Source organism: Perca fluviatilis, chromosome 17 (genome assembly GCF_010015445.1).
Source record: "Perca fluviatilis chromosome 17, GENO_Pfluv_1.0, whole genome shotgun sequence".
NCBI lineage: Eukaryota > Metazoa > Chordata > Actinopteri > Perciformes > Percidae > Perca > Perca fluviatilis.
This window is the reverse complement of record NC_053128.1, coordinates 9,543,898-9,568,838: the sequence shown is the minus strand read 5'-3', so window position 1 is coordinate 9,568,838 and position 24,941 is coordinate 9,543,898. Positions and strand designations below refer to the sequence as shown.

General features: G+C 40.6%; 2 protein-coding genes across 10 annotated transcripts in view; both read right to left on the bottom strand.

Moving 5' to 3' along the window:
* The window catches only part of akna (AT-hook transcription factor), a 64,043-nt gene extending 53,532 nt beyond the window's left edge, over positions 1-10,511 (bottom strand). Inside the window, exons 1-3 of one of the 6 annotated variants that reach the window (XM_039780581.1) lie at positions 10,280-10,511; positions 9,830-9,924; positions 2,562-3,224 (exon numbers count right to left, since the gene is read on the bottom strand). In XM_039780581.1, the coding sequence (XP_039636515.1) occupies positions 2,562-2,949 (388 nt within the window). In that variant the 5' untranslated portion in view covers positions 2,950-3,224; positions 9,830-9,924; positions 10,280-10,511. The remainder of the gene's footprint in view (positions 1-2,561; positions 3,225-9,829; positions 9,925-10,279) is intronic. The other 5 variants (XM_039780578.1, XM_039780576.1, XM_039780579.1 and 2 more) reach the window with 5 other exon arrangements.
* Positions 10,512-16,511: 6,000 nt separating this feature from the next.
* whrna (whirlin a) overlaps positions 16,512-24,941 on the bottom strand; it is a 238,382-nt gene continuing 229,952 nt past the window's right edge. For 3 of the 4 annotated variants that reach the window (XM_039779822.1, XM_039779825.1, XM_039779824.1), the window contains 2 exons: positions 24,176-24,298; positions 16,512-17,277 (listed from right to left, as the gene is read on the bottom strand). In XM_039779822.1, the coding sequence (XP_039635756.1) occupies positions 17,095-17,277; positions 24,176-24,298 (306 nt within the window). In that variant the 3' untranslated portion in view covers positions 16,512-17,094. The remainder of the gene's footprint in view (positions 17,278-24,175; positions 24,299-24,941) is intronic. The other variant, XM_039779823.1, reaches the window with a different exon arrangement.

The window sequence follows — 24,941 nt, the reverse complement described above, 5'->3', positions numbered from 1 at the left end:
TTTTGCTTATTGTTACTTGACCTCCACTGTGCAGAATGATGTTTGAGACTAAACGGCTGTTTTTACAATTATCTGCTAAAGGCGAAAAATGTCTATGTGCTCATCTTAAATCACAACAAGTTAAGAGGCCCATCGTGGTCCAGTACGCAACTTACAGTGTGATGTGGAAACCTGAAGCTTCAAGCACATATACACTAATATATGGGCTTTTCAGTGACGTAGGAAACATGTTGCATCTATCATTAAACTTGGAAAATGGACTATATTTGCATATTTATAGATCTGGATTTTTCAATGACTGAGAAGGAGTAGATTTAATTTAAAAATATTATTCCCATCAGATTTAAATTTTTTAAATATCTTAAACCATGTCTGGAGGGCAACTGTAGGGGGAACATATTATTATGTATGGTACTTTGACTAAAACTCTTGAATGCATTCATTTTCCCTGCAGTTCCAGGCAGCTATTGGTGTCCATTTATTTATGCATGATATGAAAATCAATAGACAGGTTCTTTAAAATTTCTTGAATTGTGTAATCTATTAAAGCAAATATCAGGGGTTTATTTTGTCTCACTATATAACCATTAGCTATTAAAGGACAATTCCAGTGCAAAATGAACCTAGGGGTTAATAACATATGTGTACGGAGTCGAACGTTCTCTGGGATTTGTTTTCATACTAATCGAATGAGTCTCTAGTTTGAAACAACCTGCCGCACAACTGGTGGTTACCTGCTAACGCTAGCTTTCGGGGCACTTGGTAAATCACTATTTTATACCACTAACAAGGCTCAAAATAACACCACACTTAAACGGTAGCATAATGAGGGTCCCTACATGTAAACCGAAGCATTGAGAACAGCTTATTCTGCCACCGACTTGTTTGGTGGATAGAATGATTGAAGTCTGAAGAAACAAGACATATATTAGCAATTGAACAATTTATAAATTTCACAAACAGGAGCCTCACTAGCGTGTGGAAGAACAATAAACAGCCACAACAGCCTGGCACCTCCTCCTCATGCTGGTCACCAGCTTGGTCACACACTGCTGTGGGATGGCATCCCATTCTTCAACCAGAATTTGTCGCAAGTCAGCCGACGTGGTTGTGTTGGTCACTCTGGCACGAACAGCACGCCCAAACTGATCCCCCGAGTGTTCCTTGGGGTTGAGGTCAGGACTGCTGGTTAAAGAATGGGATGCCATCCCACAGCAGTGTGTGACCAGCATGAGGAGGAGGTGCCAGGCTGTTGTTGCTGTGTATGGTTCTTCCACACACCAAACGATTCAATGGCAAAATAAGATTTGGCAAATTTTTCATGGGCACAACCCACATACTAAGCGCTGCTGCACATCACACAAATGCATGTGCCTTACAAGTGGGGCACCATTTGAAAAGGAACTAAACAGGCTTTCCAATGGCATAAAATGTATTGCCAAAAAGCATTGTTACCACAGAAAAATAATCTACCAAACACAAATTTCCTTACTTTTTGTGCTAAGTTTATATTTTCACATGTTGTATGTGAATAATGATGTTGCATTGAGGAATTGAGTCTTTCTTCTCTTTCTCTGCTGTGTTGACTCTACAAACTAGAAATACAATTAAAATACAATACAAATATTTGCACAACAAAAGGTCTGCACAGCGCTACCTTTTAATGTAATACTAAAGAAAATATTGGATTACAGCTAAAATGATTGGTCAATTTGACAGAAACGTAATATGCAACTATTTTTTAGAATAGATTAATTTCAGGAAAAAACTTTCCCTACTTCCAGTTTCTCAGTTGTCAGGATTTTTCTTGTGATACAAAAACTGCATATGTTTAGACTGATAGTAGTAATAGCATTCAAACTAGTAAAACACAAAGTGGTTTGCAAAATAGTCAGCTGTGATGCAAGTAATTTGTAGTCAATGAGCTCAAACATGCAAAACGAGAATAAAACAACCTCAATAATATCTGATGTGATAGGATGTCTACTTCCTACTGACCCGATTGTTTTGTTACTTAATGATTAGTCTAAATTACACCTACTTGGGAGACAGAAGAAAATTTGGCTAGCCAGATCAACTTCGACCAAGAAAATGATAGCTCAGTGCTGGCTCCCCCCACACACGCTTTGTATAAAACAGTGGCTGCCGTATTTTCTGGACATAGTTATGCTGGAGATCTCTACAGCAAGGATTATCAAGGCCAAGACATCGACTATAGACCTATGGAAAAACGCAGCAGCACAAGTATCAGTCCTTATGACCTCCGCATCACAAGAATTAGAGGAGAGTGACTAGGCAAGGTGTGATTTCGGTTTTTGTTTGTTTGTTTGTTTTGGTTTTCCGCAGAGGGTGGGGGGGGTGGGAGAGGATTATTGTTCTTGTTCAGTTGTATTTGTCTGTTCTGTATGTTAAAAAAAAATAATAAAAAGTTTATCTTTAAAAAAAAAAAACATGCAAAACGAGTGGTATGCTCCTTTAAGTGTGTTAGTCCAGGAACTGGAACATTAGGAAATACCTCAGTCAAGGTTAAGAAATGAGATGAAACACAATCAAAGACTCACATGGTGACAGCATTTGTGCATCCTCTCCTGGTGATTCGGTGTGGGACAGATGTTCACTCAGGTTGTAACTCAGCTCATCGGGTGTATCCCTCTCATGCCTACTAGGGTCTGCGTCCTCTGGAGTGAGGGGTCCAGGGTGAAAGTTTGGATTGCATTCTGCATCTGAATCACTACAAGATTCCCCCAACTCCACATCCTCCAGTGCTTCCGATAGTCCAATGATGCCATTGTCATCCATCTGGCTAACAAAGTCATCATCGTTCTCTGCCGGTTCTTCCTCCTCATCCTTCCACACATCCTCAGATATTACAGAACTGGTTGGTGAGGTGCGGACCGGGGCGGGGGTCCAGAAAACAACCCCTGCTTTGGTGTTTTTTCTTGTCTCCATTCACCAATCAGCTAATTGCGGCCTTGCTCAGGTCTCAGCTTTAACCTCAGTTACTGTATCGGCCAGGCACAGTAACGGCCTGCATCTTTTCTTGTTGATCTGGCTCTACAGTGACCTCACTGTCACTGCAGAGTCATTGTCCCACTTTTAAAGTCATGGCTACAGAGTGATTGCAGGTCCTGTCAGTACATAGGTCGGTAACAGTCCAGAGGTACAGCTCAGGGGAACTCAGTCAGTCTTTAGTTTTAAGGAAGAGATCTCTTTGGATGAAGTTCCTGAAACACAAAATAGTACCGGCTGTTTAGTACACTAGTGCAGTGCCCGTGTGGAGTACGTGCCTGTTCAGAGAGGGCCTTTTGCTTGGTTCCTAGTATTTTTTTCCCCCACAACTTTATCCAACTATAAGAACTCGGCTGCGGCTCATGTAAAGATTTGGCATGTCCCCTTCTTTCGTCTAGCTGTTCATTTTTACCGGTACCGATACCTGAAATTCGGTTCCGGTTCTAGTTCTAGGGATGCAGCAACTCATGTGTTTTGGACACACACACAGACATGTGATTCTGGTCACCTCAGCATCCTAATCCTCCTGGACCTCACTGCAGCCTTCGACACCATCAACCACACCAATCTTCTCTCCCGCCTTGTTTCCTTCCTCAACATCACTGGTACTGCCCTCTCCTGGCTCAGATCATATCTCACCAACAGACAACAGTTTATCAACATCAACAACTGCACCACCCCCCCGCTCCTCTGTCCCAAGGCGTCCGCCAGGGCTCGGTGCTTGGTCCTCTCCTGTTCATCCTCTACATGCTCCCTCTTGGTAACATCATATGCAGTCATGGTCTGTGCTTCCACTGCTACCCTGATGACGTTCAGCTCTACATCTCCATCAAATCAATCACCACTGCAACTCACTCCACTCTGACCAACTGCCTCAGTGAAATTAAATCATGGATGCAAACCAACTTCCTCAAACTCAAATGTGACCAATCTGACATGATCATCATCGGTCCCAAATCCCTCACCAAAAGAACTCACAACTTCTGCCTCACCATCGACAACTCCACTCTTTCTCCCTCCCCACACATCTGCAACTTTGGAGTTATTTTTGACAGCAATCTCACCTTCGAACAGCATGTCAATCAAATCACCAGAACTGCCTTTTTCCACCTCAAAAACATTGCCCGTCTCTGCCCATCACTTACATTCTCTGCTGCCCGAAACCTTGATCCATGCCTTCATTACTTCCAGAATTGATTACTGCAATAGCATTCTATATGGTTCATCATCCAAAACATTAATAAACTTCAATACATCCAGAACTCTGCTGCCCGTCTGCTCACCCATTTACGCTCCCGTGACTACATCACTCCGGTCCTCCAGAACCTCCACTTGCTCCCTGTCCCACAACGCATACATGATTGAAAAGGTCCAGAGAAGAGCCGACTCTTGTATACAGAAGATACAGAGAAGACATGTTTGAGGTGTATAAGCTTGTAAATGGAATATATGATGCAACTGTTGAGCCTCTCTTTCATTGTTTGAGTAATATTTATGATTTAAGAAGGAATTCTTTAAAACTTTACCCCAGAACATGCCTGAAAAGAGAAAAAAATTCTTCAGACTTTGTGCGGTAAAAGCATGGAACTAGCTTCCAGAAGAAGTTGTGCGTTCCCCTTCGGTTAACTCTTTCAAGAAAAGGTTGGATACATTTTGTCTGTCAAAAGATGTAATGTAAAATTTTAAAGTTGGTTTGTAATTTATGTAACTTATTTATTTATAATCATGAAATTAATGTGATTTATGAAATTAGTGTTCTTCAAATTTGTTTATATCCTTTTGTTTTGTTGTATAAAGTGTTTGAGTCTGGTATAGAGGATTGTATATCCTATAATAGAAATTTTCTATAAATTTAGAGGCAGTCATCCATCTATCTTTTTACTCACACTCACATCAGGTCTTAACTACTTTATGTGTCCCACTGCACATTCTGGTGGCAATAAATGGATTAAATACTATCATAACAAAGTATTCACTGTGGACCTATGTTGTGCTGTTAAGTGCATCTGATCTGAGCATTTCTGAATTTTGACAAGTTAATATGACATGAGGTGTGAAGACAGAGCTGTGGAAGTGGATCAGGTGGACTGGGGGGTCATATCCTTATGGAATACTGTAAATCTGTTAATCTTGCGACTGTAAATTGTTTAACTTGTGCAGTGAAATGATTTATTATACAGAATGCTGTGGCAAAGCACAAACAAGCTACCAGCTAAAGTTCATTGATTCATTAAAAGCTTTTAGTTGTGCAATTTTTTCTTTATTTCCACATTTCCAATGTGCTTTTTTTCAGCAGTGTCTATGTGATAGCGTCCTTGTCTCATTGTCATTTTGCACCATTTTCTGAGACTGACGATAAATTCAAAGATTAAGTTAGTTAGTTAGATAGCCTACAGCCTTAAAATGAAGAATTGTTTCAGGTAATGTGTAAGTGCTTGTGACCAAGTGTAACACATTCCATGCCTCTTTGCACTATAAAAGCCAACTAATGTATTTAAATTTAGGCCTGCATGATTAATTGTTATAAAATCGCAATCTCGATTCACCCGTTTGCGACTTAATTTTTAAATGACTTCAATGACTTTTTTTTTTTATTTAAAAATGGGGCATTTTCGGCCTTTATTTTGATAGGACAGCTGAAGACATGAAAGGCAAGCAGTTAAAGACAAACTCCATTTCTCTAGAGACTGAAGCTGTAGCTGCAGCATGTTGATTGACATGTCTTAATTATGTGAAGACATGATCAAGGAGTTCAGATAGAGCCTGTATCAGGGCCATATTTAGTTCAATGTGTTATATGTCACTAGTTTTGGTAGCCTACTGTACTTAAATGGCCGCTTTATTTTCTTTATTCATTGAAGCCTCTATGTTTACAGGCTTGTGGTGATGCGCAATGTGCTATAGGTGCCAAAAAAAAATCTATGTTTGGTACTGCCAATTTGTTTTGTTTTGTCATGGTTCATGTGTGCAATAAACAGTAAAAACAATCGTGGCAGAGAATCGTGATATCAATTCTATGCGAAAGAAATCGTGATTAATATTTTTCCCCGAATCGTACAGGCCTATTTAAATTGTTTTCTTTGTACGTTAATGTGGGCTATTTTATTCATTATCCACTTGGAGGTGGCAATGGTGTCAGAGTACAGTCACAGGACATTTTGTCTGACATCTTGTGTGAGGTGCAGCACTTAAGGACTCGTTTCCAAGGTGACATTACTTCTGTGTTAGTCTACACGAGCATTTATTTTATTGCCCTTTGCTTAAATATTTTGCTGTCAGGTCGCACAACTAAGCATTTTTAGATCTTTATTATAGACATATGTAACAGAGCTGGGGATAACACTGCTGGTTCCCAATGTCACATCAAGTCCCCCAAGTATTTGCCTAGAGCTGAAACGCTCACCATGGCAACTCCACAACATGAACACAAGCTGCAATAAATCTCTGACAAGTCTTAACATACATGCCAGTGCCTCACCCCAAAACATTTAATTTACCAGTATTAATTTATATGCTTATACCCTATAATATGCTAAATAACCACATTCTCAAATGTCATTAACATACTTCAAGTTCAAGCAGTATTTATCAGCAGCCAGCAGACCACATACCAAGTCACAGAACTTTTCAAAACAATTTTCAAAACGTAATGCAAGGAAATTAAAAAAGCACATTCTGCACGGTAACACTCAGATTCTTATTGGGTAAAGTGCTCACCATGTGTCTATGCTTCTTTCATCAATATCCCAAATTACTGCAAGAAGATTATTAGCCTCAGCCTGGTGCTTCTTACATGTCCATTATCCAACACAAAACAAAAAACAGTTTTTTTTGCTCAGAAATACAGACACACTCATGTGCATCCAAAGACACATGTTTAGATTGTGTTAGGAACAAACAAGGCTCAGTGTGTACGACTGACAGACTCACATCATGCTCCCTCTACAACCCTTTCACACACAAATCAGCAGAGTCTCAACACTGGCCAACATGGCAAACTCACTATGCATTTAAAGTAGACCACAAGGAATGAGAGCACACAGCGCAGCGGATAAACAACCTGAGGTAGGTTTAGAAAAACAATAACTTCAGAATGAATAGAGTTAGAGCTCACAGTATAATTATGACATTATTTATTCATTTCCTCATCTAGCACACAAGAATTACCCAAGGACTCAAGCCCTCAAGGAGACAAGGATGAAAACATTTTTTCACACACAAGCATCTGTTTGATTAAAACCTGTAGCCAGTGGTGAAAAGAAAAATTAACCTAAGTACTTAAGTACAATTGTAAGATATTTGTACTTAACTTAGCTTTAGTGCGTAACTTTTTGATATTGATTAACGTCCGTTACATTCACGCCATTGCCAAATGAGATGCTACAAAGCTAATTAAGACTTTCAGCTCCACACAACGCTCCCGCGCGGAAACTCGAGTGAAGATCTCTTCTGAAGAGTCCATCAAGTTTTTTTAATCCTCCGTGTCCTCCTTGGCAACTAGCAACTGCGTGGAGGATGGGGAAGGCTTGTATCATGTGGACACGCCAACAGTTTTGTTGTCATTACTTAGAATTCTTAAAGGGGGGCGGCAGAAACTATGCACTATAGCTTTAAGCATTTTAATTTTATGCTACTATATTCTTGTGCTCCCTTACATTATAGTGAGAAATATTATACTTTCAATTTCACTACATTCATCTGAGCCAGCCATAGTTAATGGTTATTTTACAAATTAAGATCTTCCACTGAATATGATGCAATATTATTTAAACTAACAAAAAGTATATAAATGATTTCAAATCAGCGCCACCTTGAACCAGCTATGAAGGACTGGGTTCTTTTCCCAAAATCAAGCATGATCGGAAACTGTCAAGTACCAAAGGTAGGTGATTGGGATTCTTCTGTACGGATGCTTACTTCTACTTAAGTAACGGTTTCCGTATGCGTTATAGTATGTGTGACCAACAGTAACCCAATTTAGCAGAATGTAAGCAGGCAGCAACATACTTTTTAGTGAAATCAAAGCCATAAAAAAAATGTAATTGTTTGATTTCTAAGCTTGTCTTTGGTAAGAACAAAGCAAAGAAACAAACTCACCTGTTGCTCTGCTTATGCTCCCTGTTCATTCCCCGGGGAACTAAGGATTCATCTCAGCTGCCAGATGGGGGGGAGGGGTGGGATTAAGCTACTCTAAGGCCCTTACAGGGGGCTACACCGATTGTAAACAGACAATGATCATCAGTATATATCCAGGACAGGAGGCTAGCTCAGTTTGCCAGACAGCAGCAGGGCTGTAATCACCTGACTGTCAGGCAAGCTAAGGTTGGACATGTGGGGTGGAGGTGTAGGAGCAAGAGACAGACAGACAGACAGAGAGCGCAGGAAGGAAAAGCAATGATAGAAAAAGAGGGACAATTTCTGCCAGGCTCTGTCATTCCCAGTCCCACCAAAGCTGTCAAATCATTCAGCCTTGCAGTGGCCAATAGGGACACTACCTGATTTAGTTTTACAGGATGACACCGGCTGAATTTTGAGCACAGTGAGCACAAGTGTAGCTGGAGCTGCCCCACGGGCTGGCAGAGCTAGAGCGAGTTGTATTTGTCCTGTCTAAGATGGCCTGGTGACTAATGTATGACAGCTAATCTTATTAGGAGGCACAGGGCGAGCTAAAGGCACAGCATACACTGTGCACAAGGGACTGGTGAAAACAGTGACTGAAAAAACTGTACAATTATTTAGAATCCTGTTTTTACTTGATAAAAAATTTTTATCAACAATTTCAATAATCAGTTAAATATTTAAGGAATTTATAAATTTTGCTGCATTTCTTCGTTTTATTTCCCTGTACATGTATCATATGGGTGTTGTTTGGACAGATGGACCTTGGCGCTGGGAAATTGTGATAACAAAAAACAAAAAAAAACAAGCACGTTTTGTTAGGTACTTTGACCTGCATTTAGTGAATATATAAGGTTTATTATTAATTATAAGAGGCTGTATTTCTTCCCAAGTTTCTGTTTTAGTGGCCTTCCAGGAACTCACAGAAAATCTTTAATTTTATCAAAAATGGCAGATTTCACAACTAATTTTCCTAAATGTTTCAATAAAGATTTTAATTGAAATTTCTATCGTTATTGCATTTGCAATATCCTCTTTTCCAACATCATGCAGGTCATCAAATACCATTTACTCAAGGAGATATAGAGCCGATAGATAGATAGATAGATAGATAGATAGATAGATAGATAGATAGATAGATAGATAGATAGATAGATAGATCAGTTTTGGCTACAGACAGCTAGTTTTCCAGTTACTTTTCCTGGTGATAACATCCTTTAGAGGACACATTGTATTCCAAAAATCTGTGCAGCCACAGTGATTTTCTGAGATGTGTTTCTAGTCTATAAAAAAAATAAGTTTCCTGCACAGACCGTGTGAAAACATCAGGATCAGATCAGGATCATATATCTATCATATATCGTTAGCTAGCCTAACCATGCACTGAGAGCCATGCGAGGAAACAACAGCTCAACTGAAGCCAACAGGCTGTTTCTGGTCCAAAGTTTCAGACAAGCAGCACTAACGTTACGTTATAGCAACAATACAATTTCTTTAAAACAATTGTTTACCCATGTAACGTAAGGCTGTATGAAAAAACGTCAAGAAAGACTTGTTTAACAACAGTTATCGTAACCAAGTCCAACCAGTCAGGCTGGTGGCGGAAGAGCAAAGAACTAGCATCAACTTAACAATAAACGTATTGCGGAGATGAAGTAACTTCCATAACATTTGTATCAATAGTAATGCATTGCAAACTTACCTTATATTATAGATGGCATGATTGTCAAAAGACTGCAGAGATTTTACTGGCACACTTCATAGCAACTGGGGTCGGTCGCCCTGACAACCGCAAAACTTAGGAGAGAGACCAGAGACGGTTGAAAAGACCCACCCCCATGTCTCCATGGCACACACACGACACAACAAACCGCCACCGACCGTTTACTACAGGTTACTGAGTTCCCCTCAAACACATTTAGGCCTCCACATTCGTCGAACTGCTGAATTTAGCAACTTATGTGTCTTATATGAACTGTAACGGAGTAACGTTGGAGAACACGGTTGGTAAGCTAGCAAACAGTCTGTGCCAATTTCAAAAGTTGGTTATCGTTACCATCACTTAGCTATACGTTAATACTCCTGACTTAGACATCAAAACAAACGCAAACAACACACACTGACACTTCTTTCAGCTACGTTCTGTTGGTACCTTCATTCTGGAAGAGTCACACGAGTTACTTTCTTCCAAGAAAGCCGAGGTTTTTGATAATTAGGAGGCTAAGCTAATTATCAGTCTTGTGGAGTGTGGCACTGATTTAATCCATTCCCCCGAGGCAAAACACTAAGGGGAAATTATGTTCCTGAGTTCAATATTTCAGGCATGTTTTACCTTCTAACAGAACGCGCACGAATCTTACTTTTATTTAAATCAAAGCCCTGACCCTAACGTTAACCTTTTCTAAACTTAGTCTAAACATAATAATTTAAATTGTGGGGTTTGTTGTGGGTAGTTTTCCCTGACAGGCGGAGTTCAGGAAATACGAATGGCCCACAAACAGCTTGAAGCCAAAGACTGAGTGGTGATTGGTTGTAAGGCTACACAGGGGCGAGGCTTATGAAAAATACAACACTGTGGGGTTGCGGTTTAAAGATGTGGCCACAAGAGGGCACCATTTCCTAACATTTTAAAGGCCCTGAACACCCACCCAGGTGTTTCAAATTAATCTGGTTGATTAGACCACTTCCGAGGACTATATGCTGTGGCTGTGTTCAGACAGACTGATTGAGATTTTCTGAGTCTCTCGTTAGCTTTGTTACACCTGTTATGGCAGGTCAGATTAAACCCTTCTCATTCTTATTGGTAAATTAAGATGTGTGGCCTAATAAATTCCCATCAAAGCTCCGGCCCACCTTCAACCTAAGCAGAGGTCTAAGCAGCCAAAATAACTGAAAACACCTGTGTGGGTGTTCAGAGGCTTTCATATCACTGTAGATACCTTAAACTTTAATCTTTTCCACCTTGTATTTAGGGGATTACATATAACACAGAAACAAAGTATACAAACAGTGTATGAAATTATTTTCAGAAAGGTTAAAATAGAGTAAATACAGTATTCCATGTTCTAATATCAAGAGCTCGGTCTGTCCACTTACAATTATTGTTAGCATTATTGTTTTTGGAATTGTTGAATGTTTGTGGAGGATGCAAATGCAACCCACAGTAATGTTGTAATTGGCAAAAGTTACAATGTCATGACATATTAGAGCTGCAACATGCATTTGATGGTATGCTCATGTTGGGAGACATCTCTCTATAAAAGTTTCCAACTTCAAAATAAAAGCAAGACAACGTGCTAGTTTTTGTGCAGTTATCTTTATTGAAAAATTAAACACACTTTCTGTATAAATAGCATGTCATTGTACAACACTGCTCGTTAAAATGTGCAGGAAGCAGGCAAAGACGGCTGGAGTGACAGGGTAACAAAAGCAAAAGGAGGCAGCTAAAAAAAGCATGGCAGGCAGGGTGGAAAATAAGCACTAACCAAATCAACTTGTGCAGCTAATAAAGCAGGAGGCACACTCAGTGAAACATTATCAATAGAGAGAAAACAGGTGGTGTTGGTTGCTCTGTGAGTCTGACCTTTGCAAGGAAGCAGTGGTTCGGGGGTGGGGGGGGGGGGGGAAATAACCGTCGCACTTTGCTACAGCACAAGAAACAAGTCAATGTCTGAGCTGTCGTGTCTCATGTCAGAGCCAAGACCAGCACCTCTCTCGGCGTGTGATTAATGAGACTGTCAGTGGCTTCCATCGCTTCCCTCCATCATCCCTCCCTCCTGCTTGGCCCTTTAATATCAGCTCAAAGAGAAGGCCGGGCCGCTATCGACACAGTGTCTGCAAGATGGGGTCATTATGGAGTTAACTCACAAAAAAAGTTTCTTCTGTGACAAGGAGGGATAATTCTGCCGTTAAAATTGGCTTTTTAAATGTCTAAATAAATGCATAAAGTTTATGTAACAATGGCAGTTTCTTTTCCTGTAGAACTTTATTCATCAACTTTCACATTTGACTTTCTCTGAGACATGTTTGCATTTATCTACATTTCACCTGAGCAGGCTAGGGAGGGGTTCAGTGTCTGGCTCAGTAGAACTTTGGCATCAATGGACACATGTAGCTGTTTATCTCAGTTAAAGTTATACTACAAAATAACATTTGCAACTGTAATTTGTCAACTTTTCATATACTGGAAATCAGCTTTGTTTGAGGATTTATAAAGGCTCTATGTTAATACTTTTTTGTTACTATCTAAAATGCGTCCCTAGCACTGAGAAAACTGGTCCGAAATGTACTCAGTTTGGAAAATAAATCATAATTCTCTCAATTTTAGACTTTAATCAGGCAAAGTTCTTGTGTAGACAACATTTAACATTTGGTATGTTTGACTTCTTTTGTTAAAGGACAAGGTTATACATTTATTTTTTTTCTCAAAAAAGCCAAAACCAAGTATTGTGTGTGAATAAAAGCCTGATATATCTTACTCATCTGTGCCATTGAACTTTTTTGTCCAAAACTATGAGGAACACATCAATGAACTCACACTGTTGCAGTGGGTGACATGTTCCTTCGTTACCATAAACACACACTGTAGTGTATCTTGACTCAATCCCACACACACCGTCCAGCTGCTGTTAACTCCATAGACTGTATAATATTAATGGACAACGCATCCGGTTCAGCGAAGTGCTGCTAATGTGGAAGTGCCTTAAAGCTGCATTCTATCTGAATTCCAGCAGGGGGGGAGACACGTGCGGTTGCAAAAGGTCGGTTTCTGTAGAAGTCTGAGAAAGTGACCCACTTCTCACTTGATTTATTACCGCAGTAAACATTTTCATAACGAGTTTATGGTCTCAATCGCTAATTTTAAGTATTCTGCAACACAGAATGATTAATTGTTCGATTTTAAAATCGGCGATAAAGCAGGGGGGTGTTTAAGGGCGTGGCTATGATGTGATTGCCAGTTAAAGTGTGTAACGTAACAGAGTGTAAGCAGCTCCTCCCTCACTCCTCCCTCTCGTCTAAAATCGTCACATCACCAACCAGGATGGCTGCGCCCGTAACGGCAAACTCGACGACTGACAGCAGATCTCCACAAACCAATGGGTGACGTCACACATGCTCTGTCCATTAATATTATACAGTCTATGGTTAATACTCACTAGAGCCCCAAATGGGTTTTACTCTGCAGCAGAAGATAGTAACCAACAAATGCACAATTTAGTCCTGTTTAGGTAAGGTTTGATTAAAAACTACAGTGCCCAGCTGTTTTCGGAATTTACTGAGGCTTTTCTTAAAAAATCTAAATGTATGCCATACTATATTTTTGTGATTTATTTTCTTCAGTAGGAGGCAATTGGTTTAGAGCCAGAGACGGCAGAGAAGTCAGAAAGTATTGAGAGACAGAGTAGCACATTGTTGGTTTTAGTCTTTCTGGACAATAATAAACTTTTTGTAGAAAAATATCTTTAAATTCCTAGTAAGGTAGTAAGCATTCTTTTGGTGTTGGTACCGAAGGTTATTATATCAGTACGAGTATTGAACATTTTGAAATGATATGTTGCCCTGATGGTGGCAATACATTTTTTAAGTTAATCCAAAGGGTTTTATTTGTCAGAAGTGGGATAATTCCCTCAACCCATAGAAGAAAACTGTACTCTTCGGTTTGTTTAAAACACCCTTAAAAGTCAAATCTATACACAATCCAATTTAGAGATGTGGTATGTGGTTTTCACTGGACAGATTTAACAATTTCATTATTTTCCATCAAAAGGTTAGCCACCTCAGTGTTTGACATAGGCATACAAAAAAATGTCTCCTCCTTTCCTCCTGCCTTGTCTCCTTTCCTATCTCTGAAAGTGTCATGTGTGATGTTTAAATGCTCAACTCAGGAAACCTAAGCCTTCATCTGTGTGGCGGTGACTCCTTCCAGATTAGATTATTTAACGGAGAGTAATTCCACAGAGAGGACACACTTCAGCTCTCATCGGTCTCAATTTCTATCGGTCTTCTTATCTAGCTCATTCTATTACACACATACGCACTCATGTACACACACATGCTGATGCATCCAGAATTTTGAGTCTGTTTGTGGCTGTCGTGCGTTTCCCCCCCAGATATTGTTTTATTACGCCCTGAATATTGCATACAGTTAACATTTCTCTAAATCAATTTTAACGGATGCACTCAATTGCCTCAGTAATCTTAGAGACAGAAACTCTTTGTAGACTGTATATAAATGAGAGCCTTTCTACATTTCCCTCAGATATAAACTGACGCTTTTGAGTTTAATATGGAACTTTTGGTCAAGCCACGTTAAGCACGGTTTACAGGTCCAGTTGGCCTTTCCTTGTCACACATCAGATTTACGTATCGTCATTCATTTCCGCAGTTGAATCAAGTCACTACTTTAATGTTGATTTTCATGTTTGTTTTTTTAACTCCTTCTGTGAGGCAGAGGTAATTTAAACATTCACTAAACTTAAATTAATATGGATACAATAGGTTTATGTTTCCTGATCCTGTGCCCAAAACACATTTGAAATGAACTGTAGGTCGGTTGGAAAAGATAGTTTTCCGACAACAAAATTTGATTTCTGCAAAATGTGTAAAGTCGTGGTGCGCCCCGGTAGCTGTCGTCCCCCCCCCCCCCAACCGCTCCTCTCTCCCTTTCCTGTCGATCTTGTAATAATCTTAAAAAATAAGTGTAAAGTCAGTGTTGAATTGGACATAACCCAGTAATATAAATTTGCCTGTTACAATGTTTAGAAAAACACTTTACACAGGTTTGAAGATTTGTTAGGGATGAAGCGAAACGGTTTGTTCTCTTACTTGTCACTTGTAAAGTGAGCAATAGAACAATAGCACAATTTACTTTTGACAGATTGTGAAAAAAAAATCTACAGTTTTTGCCTGTTAAGAAATTCTAGATTATTTAATAAAATATATCTTGGGATCATGATTTGGCATTACAGGTACAGGATGTGGATATGGGCTTTTGTTTTTTATTCATTAAAGGATGACATTTTGAAGATATATGGTATATGTATAAAGAAAGCATGAATGAGTTGTTCTCTCTCTTAGCTGTCACCAGAATGATTGAGGAGTATTTGATAGCGCGCGTGTGTGTGTTTGTGTTTGTCTCATACAGCAGCTTACTGACATTTACATTTGTCTTTAATTAATCTCCTTGTTTTGAGCATCTTTTTTTTCTCTGTTTTCATCCATTAACTTCAGACAGACACACAACACACATCCAAGCACAGAACACAGGATTCATTATTCCGGTTACTTCATATTTCTACCTGCAGCCTAGTAGGAGTCTCTGGAGTGACACGTGGAGGATGTTTGCTGTACATCCTCTCCACGCTTGCACTCTTCCTGAGAGGAAGCAAATCGTCCCAACAGCAATTACGTCTCATTTGTTACTTTTGTCACTCTCTCGTTCTCTCTCTCTCTCTCTCTTCCTCTCTCGCTCCATCTCTCACTTCACCTGATTGCTTATCTCCTAATTACTTTTCTATAAGTGGATCAAATGTGTGCGTGCGTGCACGGGTTCCACGTGTGAACATGTGTCTCAAATCTTCGGCAGTGTCGTCCTCTAAATGTCTCATTACTCCCCTCTTGGGCTTAAGTGCTGCACTGAGCATGGCTTCGGCAAGCCCCCCAACCCCCGGGATGGAAATAATTAAAAACTATGAAATAAAAAAATATAAATCAATTGTTATTCAGAGTAGCAGGAGAAAAGCTGAGCGTTCTGAGGGAAAAGCTGAGGGATTTGATCCCCTCTGAGAGTACCTCCACACTAAACTGGACAAAAACACAACCACAAAAAAAAAAAAAAACACATCTTTGATCCAGCGTTTTCGACACATGAAATCTTTGTCGAGTGAATGAATGTGATCATCTCGTGTTTCAGTGTGTACTAGGAAACTTGGCTACAGTGCAGATGTCAGAAATGTGTTTACTGATGGGAATATGAAAAAAAAAAAGAAAAGAAAAAAAGAAGTAGTGATTTAGCCTCTTCTTATTATTCATATTGTGGACGCATGTTGTTTTCACATCATTTTAAAAGAAGCTGGTTAAGTGTGGACATAGTCTCAACCGATACAGATACACACGGAGAAGTGTAAAGGAAACGGGAAATGGTGCCCAAATGAAGATGTCCGTTATACACACACGTCTTTTGATCAAACAAATGTGAGCAGGTAAAGTGTCATTTTGTTAGCCTGAGATGATTTTATCCAATTCTGTGAAATGGGATAGTTAAACGCAGACAGGCCGGTAGCATCGCTGTAAAATGTGTTGAATCCCTTATCACCAGGACAGCCTGAAATATCGTCATCATCTACTTTGAAATATATGACTATATCTAGATGATGCAACAGAGGTTAGGGGTTTTCATTATTCATATAGGAGTATCTTTATGTGTACAGTATATATGCATCTGTATCTACATTTGTTCATTTTTACATTTACAAATCCAAGCTTGTAAAGTCCAGCTCGGATCAGTCTTAGATGTGCAGTTGTCTCTCAGGTGAAAAGATAAAACTAAATAAAATCGACTGACCATGAGACATGGGAGTGCTACGAGAAGTTCCAGCGGGGATTCAAATGGTTTCAAATCCACAAGTTTTAACACGGAGAGGACAAAGGAAAGGTATACGTTTCACTACTATTCCATTTTAGTGCATAATGTCTCACAGTGGGAAGGTAACACGTTGAGGAGAATCCTGAACAAAGTCCATGGCGGAAGTAATACCTTGAAGAAGTAAATTTGAGTTTCATGTATCCAGACTCAAGGGTGGGTTTCTTTTTTTAGAAGGGCTCAGAAATCAGTTGGTGGTTCGTTTAAGTCCATCCAAAAGAGTTGTGCCATTTGAAACAATAGACGCTTGAATTTCCTCTTCTCATGTCGTCCTCCAACTCTTCTTCTCTCGTTGCTGCCCTCGTCACTGTCCTCACTCCGCTCAGCTATAGAGCCACGTTGAAGTCGGTGACCAGGAAGTCCACGTGGTCCCTCTCTTTGGTCTTGAAGGCCTCAGCGATGAGGCGTGCGGCGTCCCTGTGCTCGCGGCCCCTCATGGAAACCCCGTTTACCTCCAGGATCACCTGTCCCACCTTCAGCTGGCCGCAGTTATGAGCTGAACCACCCCTCTGAGAGGGAGAGAGACAGAGAGACAGAGACAAGAGTAAGAACCGATAAAAAGCACAACAGACCGGTCTCGTGTTGTTTAGCGACACGTACGAGTGATATAAGAGAACTTGTTGGGTTCATCAATTTTCTCACATTTTAAAAAACGTCACTTTGGCACAAAAGTCTACCTTTCTCAGAAATGTGAAAATAATCATTAGACTAAAGGCGCTATTCAGAAAGTTGCCTGGGACTGCCTACACACCGTTCCAACTGGTCAAATACCGGCGTCCAAGCCTTCAGCGCGCACATGGCACTGACATGCACGCGTGACCGTACTGGCAACCAAAACAAAGAACAGAGAATATCAGATTACTACACAAACCGAGGTAATGTGACTTCATTCTTTGCTCAGGACGCCATTGCTCCAATATATCTTTACAGAGCAAATAGTTGTTTACTGCTATATTATAGTTCTTAATATTGAGTACAGCCCCTTAAATCGCCTTTAGTTTATGGGTACTCTCCCACCTGTACTTTTCATTTGGCCCCGGACATAATTGCCTCTTAGTTGGACTGTGGTTTGTGTTCCCACTGACTTATTACAAACAAACCAAGAGCTGTAAACATGAGGTAACTCAATGACTGACAGTTTTGGTGACGTCATCCTACATTATCAGCACTCCATGGACCACAGGGGGAAAAAGTCTGAGTCATGATGCACTTCTGTGCCTAATGTGTTCATTTATCCTGTCCGATGTCACAAACAGCGTGCAAAGAAATAACTGATTACGAGTAAAGACTGAAACTGAACCTCATATATCATTAATATGAAATGTGTTGTTTCTGTTTCCCTCTTTTCACTCACTTTTTTTGGGGAACTGCCAAAGAACACAAATGGCGTTTGTCCATTACATGGTACCTGCTCTACTCTACTCGCCTTTTTTGTTTTTCCATTATGAAAAAAAGTACTTGGTACTAGCTAACAGGTAGTTTTTTTAGTATCACCTCCGTCGAGGTTCCAAGCGAGCTGAGCCGATACCAAAAGGTGACTGCGTGCAGACTACTGATTGGTCAGAGAGAATCGTCACTCATCACTGCGTCATCATTGCTAGCGACAGGCGGGGGTGTCCTGAGAAGGGTCCAGCTGCGCCCTGTATGTCACACCATTCCCACAGGAAATTACGTCACTCACGCCACGCCCCCGGGGGCCGCTCACGCCACGCACATTTCCGACTTTCAGACAATAAGGTACAGCTTCCTCTTGCCAGTGATGGCAGCAACGACTACCGGGAAGCACCAGGTAAGATACTGATAATAGTTATTTAGCCTGTTATTGCTTGTTTAAAATCAATACTACTATCTACAGCTATTGATATCAGGTTGATGATAGCTTATAGTTAACAGCGTGGGTTTTGCAGCTGAAAGGCAAAATTTAACACGGCAAAAGTAAAACATCTGGCCATTTCCGGGGAGTGTCCTAAGATTTCTTTTTATTGGGTAGACGTGGTAACAGAGATCTGTCTTGATTTTAATTTCAGTGTTATGTATTTGGGAAACGTGCCAACTAGGCTGAACAAGCAGGGCCGATGTTTATTACAAATACGACAAACAGGTAGTGAAAGTGCAATAACCAAGAAATAGCTGATTAAAGAGTCTCCAACAATCTCTCAATGGATAGAAATAGTTTAGGAAATGTATATTATGGAATGCGTGACTTTTTCCTAAGATATGCTAGTAAAAAAATTGAAAATGATGGAGGAACTGGAAATCTTATTTGAATCTGAAGTGATTTCTTTACTATAGATGTATTTTGTTTGGAGAACTTTGTTTATTTCCTTCTGTACTAAGACCAACAGAATGGACTTTAGCTTACGAATGGGTGGAAGACCCCTCCCTCAAAAATACTGACTTTGCATCAATCAAAGTCATGAATCATAAGGACCTCTATGATTTCAAAGGACAATCATCAATATAAAGGACCATGATATTGCAATGTAACCCGGCTTCTTTTCATTTCCTGGTTTACACAATGTCAAGCATTCACCATACCTATGATGATACTGTCTGTTGTCCCTTGCTTTCTCCTGATCTGCAACACTCCCCTCTTGGAGTTACATTCTTACACATTTTATATGTGATCAGAAACATGTTATTGACACACAGGACACAGGATATTCACAAAATATACAAGGCCTCAGGTCTCTCTTTTTGACTAAGTCTCATCTCCTTGGCAGTGAAATCAGAAGACTCCCAGAAGAGCCAGCAGATCTAACAAGTCCCACAAGTATCAGTAAAACTTTGGATTGCCATCAAATTCAGTGTCTGAATAGCTGAACAGAGGTGGTTAGTTTCTGTGTGAAGTAAGCATCTAAGGCCTCTCTCTGCTCCGGAGAACTCACTCCACACCAGTAGATCCTCATACTACTTTACCATTTTTGCTTCTCTGAAGCAAACCTGAATAAAAAGTCCTATGTGTTCACCGTATGTGCTTCTCCTCAGCGGTCACATGCCCAAAGGACAGATAGAAGTGATGAAGTCATGGCTGCAGTTCTTTCCCTCTCTCCGGTCTGAAGTGGAAACCACCAGCAGCCTCCACATTTATAATCACCAGACCACTTTTTCTCTAAATTACTTTCATCATACATTCAATTTGGATGTCCCTGCTATGGATGACTTACACCCATTAGCAGCATTAAGTGCCAATGCATGAAGTAGTGTGTTCTTTAAGTTGCAACATGTGCAGAAATGGCCTCTGCATGCCTTTTATGACAGAGCCATTGCAGCTTGCCCAAGGATCTGGATGAGCTGACTGACTGAGTGTGGCTTCTTGTTGATGGCTCGTGATTGGCTGTGCTACTGCTGAACCGATCCCTTTCTCATCAGCCTACTTCTACAACACACCAGCAACAAAAGAAGCCATCATATTTCCAAGATAAAAAGAATGTTGGTCGTTTTAGTTATTTCCCAGGCGACTTTCTCCTCAACCTAACCTAAAACAGCTGATCAACCCACTGTACACTGCCTGCCCAGCACCAAACAGCATACGGACAAAGTTAGCAATTAGCTGGTAAGGAAAGTAAAAACATTTAGCAGCTAAAAAAGCTGCTGATGTTTTTGCAGTAGTTGGTGATGACCAAACCAGAGCTAAAAGGAGACTAAATATTAGACAAACATTCCTCACGTGGACACAAACCCCACTCCAAACCAATGGTAATGTTGCCTTGTGTCTACTGGATGTATTTTTGCCAACATGGTAGCAATAGCAGATTTATGAAGAAAAAAAAAATATCAGAGCAGTGTTTCTGCCACCAAGTAGTCATAAAAATACACTAATGCTGCTTTCATATGAAGAAAAACTAGAAGGGAACTTGGAGAGTGCACCTCCACCCCCGCGAAGGCCATACACAATCTCGCAATGTTAACGAAAGTGAAAAATAATTTGTGTATCTGCCCCGTGATTTGGATCCGCTCTAAAATTAATGGGTTCTTCCTTGGCCCATGCTACACCCTTCCACAAAGTTTTATGAAAATCAGGTCAGTAGTTTTTCGCTGCTGACAAACAAACAATTTCCTTTGGAGGAGGTAATAAATCCGAGGTTCCACATTCTTGTGCGCTTAAAGCGCACCACGTAAGACACATGCATTTCTTTTTGTCAGTTCCATGTTCTCCTCCCCCGTTAGCTGATCTCATTACTTCGACAACTTCGATGGTTGAAAATACCAGCAGTGTCTTTCACATCCAGACTGGATCATCACCTCTCTTATTTACTGAGCGTTCAACAATTACCCTGAGCTAGCGGAGCGGTCGGTCAACATGATCGGAAGATGGCAGTGATAACAGCTTGTCGCATCAGAACGGGTGATGGGTACTGATAACGGCCGGCCGGCCGCCAGCAGCTTCCTCATCTGCACTTCATCCTCAGCAGCAGCCATGATTGAGGTGACTTGAGGCCAGAGCCCTTGTGCCCAGAGAGATAGGAAACACAGAAGCTAGAGGTTTAATGTATCACGACTCCACCGACTTACTTCCAGTACGGCAGACAAACCATGTTGTACAGGGCACTGGCTTTGTTGTGATCTGCCCCCCCCGGATACAACTGATGCCCATCAGAAAGCCAGAAAACAGAAACAAGATATTGTTTTTTTTTTCTTTAGAACAAATCTATCATTGTGATGCTTGGTCCTGACTGAGGGAAGCACTGACGTTGTGTGCCTTGCTCAAGGGCCTAGGAACGTTGAGTTAGCTTTCCCCAGTTGACGGAGCAAAGTTTTCACAGACCACTTTTCTACCTGGAAACCGGAAGGAGCAGAAAGTTTTCCTCCATTTTCTGCACCAAGTGACCTGAGGGTACCATGTTATTAATGTCTCTAAATAACTGTAAAGCTATACCGTGTTATTGTTCAGGGAAGCAGCAGTGGCGTCACGTAGCTTGTGGCTTTGTCTTGCTTGTGATCGATAGGGTTTGCTCCTCAGCAAACCAAAATTTGGATGATATCTATCCAACTCCAAAGATGTGTAGCTGTAATTTGAGACCCAGCAATCATTTTAACCTTATTAAAATTCCAATCTGCTTATCTGAATGGTTTGAATGAACTCCAACTCTGTTAAAATGATCTCAGGAAATTAATTCTAACCTTGTATCTGGCCTCTTCGCTGGACCTCCTCGTGCCACGAAGCACCAATTTCCTCTGCAATTATTACCATTGCAACCGGCTGCCTTGTTATTTGTATTAGTCATTCACTCGAGTGTCTGTGAGGCTTTGAGGAATTGGTTATGGTTTGAACCATTTCAGTGGCTGCATCTCAAGTGTGTTTATGTCACAGACGATCCTGGGCTGAATTGAGTGAGGTTTCCCTGACTTGCAGAACAATCTGGAAAACGAATGGATGTACACACAGCCGCGGTGCTGACCTTCTAATTGATTACTATTTATATTTCAACAGTTATGGATTAAATGTTTATTCAAAAATGTGCAAGAATCTTGAGCTGGTTATCTCTTTAATTGATGTACTCTCCTGAAAAGCTGAGCTTCAAGAGGCTAACTGCTACTTACTTACGTCGTTATGCTGTCCATACCACATGGTAAAAACAAATCCACTCACGAGAAAACAGGCGCTATAATACCACAGATGCTTTCATCAAATTTTTTCCATCTTATCTATACTTTTGTGATTATCCTCTTTGTTAAATGGCTTGTGCTTTGTCATCTCGGATTGACTGGACTGCAGCAAAGAAGCAGCTCTGATGTAAAATTAGGCAAGCTGCCTTTGTCGCTTCAGGAGACAAAAACACATACACCAGATTTAAAAAAAAAGGAAGATAACTCAAAATCACATTGTCCTGCATTTGTATCTTGACAACTGAACTTGGAACAACTGCAGTTTAGGAATAAAAACACATCTATTTACTTGGTCCCAATGCAACCCTTCCACAATGACTTTCCCCACCACCTACAGTACACAAAACACCCCAATACTGCATCCATCAACAACACCAGACCTCCACTTCCTCATTGGTACAAATCCTCCTCATTCTTCCTGTCCTTATTAACACCGCTCTCACTTCTTTTGCACCCTTCACTCACACTTGCAGCCCCTTCTTCCAGTGCGCTCTTTGATTTTGAATGTGCTGATTTACAATCCTTTTATCCCTCCCCTCGCAATCAGCAGCCCTTTTGTATTTCAATCAACACCTCTGTGGAGTGGGAGGCTGAGAGACAGCTTTGAACGGGGTGTGGACTGTAGTCTGTAGCTGCTTGCTGTTCTGATCTTTAAATTTTAACTCCCTGGCTCCTCTGTGATTAGGAAATCATTAGTGCTACAGATAGCCCTGAGCTAATGCAAGGCTTTGTTGACTTGTAAATTACCATGGCAGACAGATATATGCGCACCCAGTCACAGTAATGGCTTTCCTCTGAGATGACTAACCTTTCAACATTTGGATTTCACTCTGCATAACCAGATCTGAATTTCCAGTATTTTTCAATACAGACATGCAAATGTAAAATCTCTATTCAGTCATCATAAACTAAACATTAACATTTCTAAATCGAGCCTCATCATTTGCGTGTACATAAAATGGGCTGTATAATCTCCCATAGGTGTTGCTGTTGATTCTGCCTTCATTCCTAAACATAGCAAATGCCTCATACTGAAAAGTAATTGCAGTGAAATGCCAGATCCTCAAAGGCCATTCATGTTGCATTCATCTCTGTGAGAGCCCCAACGAGGACAAAATTAGCAGGAATCTAAGTGGGAGTTCAGCTGTAGTGTGAATCTATAAGGACATCAAATCCCACCTGGAAGGTGGGCGCGTGGTACCAAAGAAGGCATTCATAATATAATAAACACAGCCAACAACACCAGGGGGATATTCACCAAAATGGAGCTGACTGCATGTTAATAAGGAAACTGGGTTAAAGGGAAACTTTGCAGATTTTCAGCCAGCTTTGTATCATTACAATATGTGTGGTATATGCAATGAATAATGTTTAACTTCCCTAGATGTTGCCAGCACCCAGAGCCCCCGCTCATTTCTCACCTCTACGGCTGTTGTACGAACTACAGATCGTACTTGCGCATTTTTGATGACATGATGCTGTAATCGGACATACGCCATATGGAGGAGGAAGAGGCTGCCATAGCCGAGAGTCAAACGTGGCCAACCGGTGAGGATAGCTGCGCAGAGCTTACTGCTGGTGTTGCTGTGGCGATGTGCAATGACGGAAACAGAACAGAAGTGGAGTCGCTGTGATGCAGCAAATTTTACAGAGGCCGAAAATAAACTGGAAAAAAGTAGTAAGTACCATAAGCGCAATAGCAACCGTGTTTTGTTACATACACGGCAACGTTACAGTTGAAGTGGCCTTGGAAGGCAATGAGCCCAGTGCATTCTGGTTGCTTTCGTCCTTACTCACCTGTATTGTGACAATTCGTGGCAGCGGCTGGCGTGTGTTGGCTCCACCTTCAATGGCAATACCCAGAGTGCTGGCACTCTTTGCAACCCTCACTAGTGTAGAGGTGGGCTCCAACAGCCCCGGCTGAAGTAAGGGGGAGAGAGGAGCACAAGTTATCATGTCAGAAAAACATTAGTTAGGTATATTTATAAAGTTGAATATATACGTAACATAACACAACCTCCATGTCTGCTTCCCCTTTGGGACACTATCCATACATATATTTTTCTGCCTTTGTTTATCCCAGGAAGAGCTTTGTTTTCTCTGAGCACACATGCTCTTAGATTTACACATTCATTAAGACCATGACTCTATTACTATGTACATATTCAATCCTGGTGACATATTCATGAATGAGCAATCATGTTTAACAGCTTCACAAGTCAGAGGACAAAAGAAATAACCACTTTTTTTAACAAGGCACCTATGTAATTGTTTTCTATAATTTAGTCACTTCTCATAAAGCTTCTCTAGCACTGGCTTCTATAACCTATGGGGCATAGTTTCACTTACACTTTACCTGAAGGTATCTACATAAGAGTGACATGACACTGTCATGAACATGTCGTAAACATTATAAACACTTCTTTTAGTAAGTGTCATTCGGTTTTTGTCATGACAAGTTATGGTTATGGTTAGGGTTATGGTTAGGGTTCATGTGCCATGACTGTCACATGACAGTGTCATGTGTTCATAACAGTGTCATGTGTTCATAACAGTGTCATGT